This window comes from Cenococcum geophilum (genome assembly GCF_001692895.1).
Source record: "Cenococcum geophilum 1.58 unplaced genomic scaffold K441scaffold_48, whole genome shotgun sequence".
Lineage (NCBI taxonomy): Eukaryota > Fungi > Ascomycota > Dothideomycetes > Gloniales > Gloniaceae > Cenococcum > Cenococcum geophilum.
The window spans coordinates 289,273-297,686 of NW_027137606.1; the positions used below are offsets into that span (position 1 = coordinate 289,273).

The following is an 8,414-nucleotide window of genomic DNA, read 5'->3' on the forward strand; positions in this document are numbered from 1 at the left end:
TTTCACGAGGGCTAATCCAGAACCAGGCAGGGCGCGGCGGGAAGGTCGACATGGCCTCCACCTTTGGCGAGAGGTGTCGTGGGTGTTCCCAGGATCGGGGTGGAAATCTATATCAATGGTTCTTGTCCCCCATCTTTGTCCTGCAAACGCACCAGTATCACCGTGCGGAGCATCATTGCCATCTCTCACCACCTCTGCCTTCTCCACCCCCACGACGCACGGGAACCCCGCTGCAGCCGGTTTGGTCCACTGAATCCTCTCCGCTGCGCTTCACCATAGAGAGAGCCTTGCCAAGTCATTATTGTACAGTCTGCTATCGGCTGAGGTCTTGTGACGATCCGTGATCAAAGGAAAAAGCAAGGAATACATTCACCTGCAGCCAAACAGCGGTCACCGTCTGCTCGCCTCGCCTGCCAGGCTGCGTCTTCAATAAAGGTTCATCCTCTTGCTTGTCCACTCATCCGAACGAGCCGCATCAATCGCCTTTTCCGAGCCCTTATTTGCCATTCACGGCAGCTTACTTGCTCCTGCTATTGATGTCGGTTGATATACGTCAAGCTCTCACTTCGTTACGCTTTCCCTCTCGAGTTGAATCTGTCTCGAGATCTCAGCTCTCTAGAGTTCATACAGGTGATAGTACAAGACCAGCGGAAACTAAGTGATTAATCACTTTCGACAAAGGTATAACATGGCTTATAAGCTAGCTCATCGCACGCTGCCGCCAACTCTACCTCTCAACATCAATACTAATTTCAACAGAGCATTGCTATTTGAACTGAAGGTTTCTTCGAGTGAACACCATCTCGTTCAAGTGACATATCTCGACGGCGATTGTGCCTTTCTCGTAGCCATCAATCACGCTGGCTCAGCATTCGACAACCCCGGTTCATAAAAAAAGCGGCCGATCACACATCAATCTTAAAAGCGGTCACAGCAAACCACAGTCATGGATAAAACGATTGCCTCAGCAGGAATTTCCATTGTCGAGCCGAAGTCAACCATGAACCCCGGAACCAGCCTTGTCAATGAGGTTCCTACAAGTTTCAGGATTGTGCAGCAAAAGCCGAAGCATGCTGTCAATTCGGCTAATGACAGCGTTCGCGTCATCTCCATTGAGGAGTACAAGGAGGCAGCGCTTTGCTTAGCGGAGGCATTTGCCGAAGACGATGTAGCTCGCTACTTCATTGATGTTCCCGATCGGGAGCACTGGTCGGAGGAGGACCGATGGAGTCTACACGTAGAAATTCTCGAATATATAACCTATGCTCATTGCCTGAAAGGCCTCGTGACTACCGTAGGTCCAAACTATGGTGCTGTTGCGCTTTGGTAAGTCTCTTACCTCGACATTACTCTTGGCGATTTCGGCTTCGCTTTCTCCCAGGGAGTTATATTTCCTCTTATTCCCATCTTCAGGTTTATTCTGATCGTATGGTTGGTCACAGGATGCCCCCAGGCAAAAACATGGACGATTACCTCACCATGTTCCGTAGCGGAATGTGGCGGCTGATCTACAGGTTGTCTGCGGAAGGAAAGAAACGCTTCTTCACCGAATTTCTGCCATTGCTTCATGACACGAAGCATGCCGTTCTTGGAGAGCACGATGATGATTCCTGGTACCTTGTGTACATTGGCACTCGTCCCTCTTCCCGCGGAAGGGGCTATGCTCGGAAACTCATCGAGCATGTGACGAGGAAGGCCGATCATGACGGCAAACTATGCTACTTGGAGAGTAGTAATGCCATCAATCCGGCGATCTATAGGAAGCTCGGCTTTGAGGAACGTCGGAAGGTCCATCTGCAGCGAGCAGAGAAGGACGTGGAATTAGACATTATGGTGAGAGAGCCTGTAGGGATGGGGGGCGGGGGGGGCCAGACCTAGAAGCCTTCTCCCAATTAGGTGTTGATAGGGGATATGAGAGATGGGGTGTGAGTTGAACACCATGACAACAGGTGACGGGCTCGTGGTGTTCATAGACACTGCCCATAGCAGGAAAAATGGCTGGCAACGGAATTTGAAATGCTTGGGATTCAGGGTTAGATTTCTTCAACAGAGACCGTGGAGGAAAAGCAGAAGGACAGAGGCGGGATGAAATTGCTACTTTTTCGTTGAATCATACACTTTAAGAAACATATGTTGCTGTTTGGCTCACTCGCATTCCAACTGACGAGGCCAGGAAGATGGTGTTCTTGCGATAGGAGAAAACTAAGGCGCGGATCTTTCCAGCGTAGTCGAAGCTGCACGGCTAATTATCGACGAGGTAACCTTGCACCTTTTGCTGACAAGGCTAGTGAGGTAGGTCGAAAATCAGGGACTTGTTGGTCGTCGTCTCGAGATTCCCCAGATAGACAGGCAGGGTGCATGTAGATTGTGGATCGTCATTGTGGGTATTGGAGAGGCTGAGGTCGTTGGTGTTGGCATGTGCTAGCATGGCGTTGAGATGATCTTGTAGATGATCTTGTAGATGGTCTTGTAGATGGTCGGCCGCGACTTCGCAGGGCTTCCCAAGAAAGATAAGGAGCTATCTGCCTTGGGCGTTCTTTCCCTAAGCCACAGCGAAGCCTCAACGCTATTTGACGCGGTCAAGGCTCATGCGGGTGAATCATCTTGGCTGGGTGAAACGCTGTCATCCCGATGCATTTTTTCCCCTTCAATAATCCTAATCAAACCCTTTTTCACTCTCTGAGACATCCTCTTCTTCCGGATAAACTCGCCCTTTACCTTAATCTTTTTTCACCTGCTACTCACCCCTCAGAACCATCTTGTTCAACCCCGCCCATTCACCCCACCGAAGCCCACGCTTGCCTGAGGCGCCAGCACACCTCCTCGTCGACCGGTCCCTCCTCAGTCCCATCACACTTCCCCATGCTCATAATGCCCCTACAGCGGCGGTACTCGGTCACTGGCAATACAATTCTGGATGGAGGCCGAGCCCCGCCGCCCATAGTTGGTATGCGGTCCCCGAAAATCACTGCAATCCAGCCTACCGTGCAAACGCCGAGCAATCCGCGTGAGAGCGCTACATTTCCAGACTTGGGTGTGTAGATACCCAGACGAAGTGCATATCCAGCCAAACAATGCTGACAATCCAAGTCTCAGACCGCCGGCCTCCCAAGCGGGACGCAACGCAGCTGCCCTCGCCCAACGACGTGGACCCCAAATGGCTGCCGACCAAAATCGCCAAACTGGCCATAGAAGTCGTAGAAGCGCCCCATCCGCCCCCTCCTGAACCTGTCCGCGCTCCCACAGGCTTCCTCGACCTGCCACCCGAGATCAGGAACCAGATCTACCGCGAGCTGCCCGACACATTGATATCCTCACGGCCACTCATATACTGCCTGTCGACCTTCAAGGGCCGCAAGCAGCACTGTCTGGCCTCGGTGTGCCGCCAGATCCGCAGCGAGAGCCTCGCCATCTTCTACGGCTACAACACGTGGGTCATCAAGCTGGAGTTCAAGCTCATGTACGACGCGTTCAAGGCGTGGATCTCGTCCATCGGCGACGTCAACGCGGGTAACCTGCGCCTGCTGCAGCTCAGCGTGCGCAGCAGAGACTTCCGGCCCGTCCCGCCGGGCGGGCACGCCGCCGACACGGAGGCGTATACCTGCGCGGACGGCGACGCCACCTTTAGGATTGACCTGAGCGAACGGTTCCCAGGCGGAGAGGTCACGGTCATGCGGTGCGATGGTAAGGCCGCCGCGGGTGAGGCTGCGCGCGTGCGTCTCCAGGGTCTCGTCGAGCCGCTGTGGAAGAAGCGGGTCGCGGGGACGCTGACCGGGCGGGACTTCATCGTGGCGGTGGATGATTTCTTGGGGTATACGGGGTGGTGGTTATAATGGGCTGGGCACACATCCATATACGTTTGTACACCAGGAGTTGCTATACTGTCTGGGTATCATTTTTTCCTATTTATAATGACCCATTGATGTTTTGCGTTCGGGTAAGCTTGCTTGGCGGGCATTCAGCGTGGCGTTTCTGGACTACCGACGGACGGCTGCATGAAAGATATCTGTTGGGGCTATGTACGGAGTCGTATTTTCCTAAAAAGTCAGGCGCGAAAGAGTGTAGTCGTATGTACCACATTTACATCGATTTTTTTCTCTCGAACATTTTTCCCATCAGCCTATATTTTTTATATATTTTTTGACCGGGGAGGAGGGTGGGGCATCGCTGTTCGCTGCTTGCATGATTCCTGCGGGCTAGTCGAGAGCCGCACGATAGCTTCACCGCCACTCGGGAGGTGCGGCGTGTCTTATCGGATCTTCTCCAGAAGAGGTTGCCAGGTGGTGAGTTGGCTTTATATTGGGCCACGTGTTTGGAGGAATCTGTCGGAACCGAAAAATCGAACAAGTTGACGAGTCCTCTATCGCGTGGCATGGAGAGGATTCAGCACACCAGGTCACTCAAACCTAGTTCCTTTTTCTGCGGGCGTGCTCATATTATAGTTCTTCTCATTCTGCATGCGTGTTCTTGGTCTTACACTTGGAAACTTGCATCTTCTAGACTGATGGCTGACAGGATAGATTTCACTCGTTCATTTGGACTCTACAAGCTTTACCAAGACGGCCAATGCCATTTTCACCCTTGAATTGAGTAAGCAGATGCGGGTGACTGTCAGCTTCTTGTTGCATGGTACAGTAACATCAAGAGCCCTGTCCTCTACGCTTTTTGTAGAGCAGGTCCTTGCCGCGCCATAAAAGTTTTGGACGATTGCCTGAATGACCTCAAGGTTACTTAGAAAGAAGGACCTGATAATTTTACTTTTTGAAGTGCCTGAAGTTTCTTACGAAGCCATAATATGGAGGCCACACCTGGTATACGCCAGAACCGGTGCATGGGATAGTGGTAGCCATACTGTTTTCCATTAGATTATGCATCATTTCTAAAGTGATCCCGTTTTTACTATTATGAGCTACCCAACCGTCAATTCCAATTCTTGAAACGAATCACCGAAAGCACAGGTTACTCAATGTACTTTCTCTTCTATCAATTCCTAATTAGCTTCCTTAAGCAGCCTTCCAGACCGGCCAACAAACGCCACCACGTTGTCCCAGAGCACCTCGGGTTGCTCGACAGCAGCAAAATGGCCACCTTACGGATATTGTTTAGTATATCCTTCAGCAAATACCAGTTGAAGATCAACGTGCAGCGGAGGTGACAGAGAAAGAGAAGCTCACCTTCTGATGCTGGCGGTAGATCTTCCGTCGTCACCGCCCACGCCTTCGGTATCAGCGCGATCTCATACGGGAACCACGAAAAGCGAAACGGCTTATTGATATGCCAGATTTGGTTTTCGTGCGCGCCGATATTGCCGGGGGTGGGGAGCTGGGAAAATTTTAGATCGGCATCCTCCATACGAGGGACAAGCAAGCCAGCGCAGAGAATAAATGCTACCAACTCACCTAGCGGTAAGGGTAGATTAAGCGCGGAAACGTCTCAGTTAGCCAGTCCAGCGCCAGGCTTCAAGAGTTGTATCGAGTGGCAGATCGTCATCGGTCCAGTCGAGAAGCTTCTCACCAATCCTGCCATGCCCATGTCGGTCTGGAGTCATTTCATCGAATGCAATGACACTTGCGGCAGAGGAGCTTACCATGCCAGTAGAGCTAGCAGGTTCGACGCCAAAACCAAGCCGATAGTGCTCGGACGGGTTGCGTGTTCTAAAAGCATATGCGCTGCCGATGCGGCCGAATTCGCTTGCTGGGACGAGGCCTTTCTTTTCGAGATCATTGACGGAGTCTGGAGAGACACCCTCCGGCTCAGGCATGATGCAGAAGTTGACCGGCGCGGGGTTTCTGTTAGATATCTGATATTTTCTTTCACTCAAGGTGCCGACCTACTGTGTACAGCTATCTAGGGATTCAAGTGGACAATCAGTGTTAAAAGGGGTATAGATAAACTTACCTTTATACTCGGGATGCACCGCACCCAAGGCTCGAGAGACTTCGCTCCCGATATCACCACCTTGCGCTACGTACCCAGATCCGAATCTCAGATCAACCATCAGCGTATTCACGACAGCTGCTTATAACGTAATCCACCACCAAGTGGCGGCCACCACCATGTGGCGGCCCCATCAGAACTTACGACACCAAAAATGCGAATTCCTCAACCACGAATAATTGTATTTGCTGTAGCTATCTACTGCCTGCTTATCTGACGTCTAGGACACGTACGAGCTGTATGTTCTGTTGATTTGCACATGCCGCACTTGCGCACTGCTCGTTGCGGTCGCTCGACTGCTGCCTCTGCTGCCCCCTCCTGGGCAGCTTGTGCACGAGATAGTCCTTCTGCTCCCGATAGAACACCCCCCCTAGCTATATACGTGCGCCTAGTTGCCCTCTTTCTTTTCTAGCGTTGCTTTTCCATATATAGCTTCTTATTTTTACTAATAAGTAGTACAGCGCTTAGTATCGCTATTTCGTATCCCTTAATAAGCTAGCTAAGTGCTTATTCTATTAGACTTAGTGGGCTATACGTGCGCCGTTTAAGATAGCGCTTTAGTAGGGCCGTGTACCGTTATAGTTTAGCGATATTATGGGGTATTTTAGCTATTTAGGATGTATTTAATTGCGGACAATGTTGGGGTAATGGCGTTTAATATTTAGTATGTAGCTATACTAGTATGCGATTAGGGCTATATGGAACTAGGCTAGTAGCTACAAATCCTACCCGTATATTATTCTAATACAGTACTGCCTGCCTAGCCTGCCTATACGGTGGCAGGAATTTATGCTTATTAATATAGTTAACACCACGGCCTATAAGCTGTTTAATAAGGCGTTTATATAATTGCTTAAGGACTAAGAAACAACCTACGTCTAGCGGCTGCAATAGATGTAATAAATGCGCTAATATATAGAGGACGACTATCTAATAATCTAGGCAGAACTAATTAAATTTAGGTAATATATAGCTGTTATAGCTATCTAGCACTAGCAGCCGATGCGTGCTAACCGTGCGATCCTTTATATACTTGTTAAAGACCTCTATTAGCTAGGTTAGGCTAATCTTATTTATTATCTAGCCATTATTACTAACACTAATTAGCTAGTTATGTAGTATAATATCGTCCTTATACTAAGCAGCTTAGTATATTACTGCTTTAAAGATAATAAGTGGCGGAATTACAACCCCTAGGGCATTAATAGTTTTAATAATTATAACCTATTCTTAATTACCTAGCTATACTATTCTAGGCCGACCAGTATACTCGGTTTTAGTAATAACTTTTATAGTTATAATAACACCCATCTAAAAGCCAGTTTCGTTAAAATTATAAATATCCTTATTAAGAATCCTATATTATATAATTGTATCTAAAACGCGTTTAAACTAGGCCCGAATAAGCACAGAATCTTTATATTTAGCCCGTTAATAGTTATATTTATAATTATATTTAAATTATAGGTAATTATGGCGCTTAATAAACCTTAGTACTCAATTTAGGCCAATTAGTAATGGGGTAGCTAACCCAGCGTATTACGTAGCTAGGATACTAGCTATCTACTATACGGTTACAATCCTAGGTAATATACCACGTTAATCTATTAATAGAATCCACTGCTTAAGACTCTCTTCTTTTATAGGTGTAAGGAGGTTATTTAATGCGCGACAACCGCGTTTTAGTTATACACCGGCAGCGCGTCGCCTAGCTGTTATTAGGGGGACGTCGTATAGTTTTGCGGCAGCCTCAAGGGTCGCAATTTGGCCCCACTTATAGGCCTGGAGAGCTAGAATCAATCTGCCCTCTCTATATAGGGCTTCTTATTATTATGGTGTGGCCGTTATAGTTGTAGTTATAGAAGGCGTCGCGTTTTTAATAGGGCCGCCACTTGGTAGTGAATTACGTTAAGCAATTAACGCTAGGACTAGAGCAGTTATAAAGGGTTAGGCAATTCTAAGATAGTCCAGCAGCAGTTATATTTAATTTCTTCTATTATCTATAGAAGTCGTATACGGTTTATTACCAATTTCTTTATAAAACATTAGGAATCTACTACTTGGGAGTGGTATTAAGCGTTAAGTTATTAAGGTATTAGCTGGGCTAGATCTCTATAGTGGTTATAAATATATTAACCGATACCTTACGGATATTAGTAATACTACTTGCTTTAAGGCATTAAGGGTAGATTTAGGCCGGGGTATATACAAAGGAGTTAATTTAGAAAGAGGCGTCGAGGAATTCTAATCCCTAATTTTAGAACTTTATATTAGCTAAAACATATAAATAAAGTGGCCCTTAAAATATAATTAATTACCTTTTAAAGTAGTTAACTAATTAACTAATAGAGATATATTACTCTTTAGTATTATCGCGTTCTATTAATAAGCCGACTCTCCTATATTTCTATACTAAGGGCCTTTAAACAGTAACTAAGATAGTAATTCTAAAATATAGGGGTTATATAATGCTAGCA

The 8,414-nt window shown here is 47.6% G+C and overlaps 5 protein-coding genes across 5 annotated transcripts; 3 read left to right on the forward strand and 2 right to left on the reverse strand.

The window, feature by feature from the left end:
• Positions 1 to 460: 460 nt before the first annotated feature.
• K441DRAFT_666287 (uncharacterized protein) lies at positions 461 to 2,249 on the forward strand. Its single transcript, XM_067649642.1, has 3 exons — positions 461 to 681; positions 760 to 1,326; positions 1,443 to 2,249. Exons 2-3 carry the CDS (start codon positions 947 to 949, stop codon positions 1,876 to 1,878), a joined length of 816 nt encoding a protein of 271 aa, XP_067499756.1. The 5' UTR covers positions 461 to 681; positions 760 to 946; the 3' UTR covers positions 1,879 to 2,249.
• A 622-nt stretch (positions 2,250 to 2,871) lies between these two features.
• On the forward strand, positions 2,872 to 3,833 carry K441DRAFT_689517 (uncharacterized protein; the record flags this gene model as incomplete). Its single annotated transcript, XM_067652304.1, has 2 exons — positions 2,872 to 3,034; positions 3,097 to 3,833. The coding sequence occupies 2 exons, from the start codon at positions 2,872 to 2,874 to the stop codon at positions 3,831 to 3,833; spliced, it is 900 nt and encodes a 299-aa protein (XP_067499757.1).
• A 65-nt stretch (positions 3,834 to 3,898) lies between these two features.
• On the forward strand, positions 3,899 to 4,597 carry K441DRAFT_243713 (uncharacterized protein). Its single transcript, XM_067640731.1, has one exon. The coding sequence runs from the start codon at positions 3,996 to 3,998 to the stop codon at positions 4,350 to 4,352; it is 357 nt and encodes a 118-aa protein (XP_067499758.1). The 5' UTR covers positions 3,899 to 3,995; the 3' UTR covers positions 4,353 to 4,597.
• Positions 4,598 to 4,845: 248 nt separating this feature from the next.
• On the reverse strand, positions 4,846 to 5,965 carry K441DRAFT_699201 (uncharacterized protein). Its single transcript, XM_067653137.1, has 3 exons — positions 5,588 to 5,965; positions 5,175 to 5,322; positions 4,846 to 5,088 (listed from the first exon to the last, which is right to left on the reverse strand). The coding sequence occupies exons 1-3, from the start codon at positions 5,759 to 5,761 to the stop codon at positions 4,991 to 4,993; spliced, it is 420 nt and encodes a 139-aa protein (XP_067499759.1). The 5' UTR covers positions 5,762 to 5,965; the 3' UTR covers positions 4,846 to 4,990.
• A 452-nt stretch (positions 5,966 to 6,417) lies between these two features.
• On the reverse strand, positions 6,418 to 6,867 carry K441DRAFT_732565 (uncharacterized protein; the record flags this gene model as incomplete). The annotated part of the gene is made up of 1 exon (XM_067654246.1): positions 6,418 to 6,867. A coding segment is annotated over one exon (189 nt), but the record flags the coding sequence as incomplete, so codon positions are not given.
• Positions 6,868 to 8,414: the final 1,547 nt, after the last annotated feature.

Coding starts and splice junctions, on each gene's coding strand:
- K441DRAFT_666287 (XM_067649642.1), top strand. CDS start 947: ATGGATAAAACGATTGCCTCAGCAGGAATTTCCATTGTCGAGCCGAAG. Junction 1,327..1,442: donor TATGGTGCTGTTGCGCTTTG/GTAAGTCTCTTA, acceptor GGTTGGTCACAG/GATGCCCCCAGGCAAAAACA.
- K441DRAFT_243713 (XM_067640731.1), top strand. CDS start 3,996: ATGAAAGATATCTGTTGGGGCTATGTACGGAGTCGTATTTTCCTAAAA.
- K441DRAFT_699201 (XM_067653137.1), bottom strand. CDS start 5,761: ATGCCTGAGCCGGAGGGTGTCTCTCCAGACTCCGTCAATGATCTCGAA. Junction 5,323..5,587: donor CTGCTAGCTCTACTGGCATG/GTAAGCTCCTCT, acceptor AAATTTTCCCAG/CTCCCCACCCCCGGCAATAT. Junction 5,089..5,174: donor TCTACCGCCAGCATCAGAAG/GTGAGCTTCTCT, acceptor AATATCCGTAAG/GTGGCCATTTTGCTGCTGTC.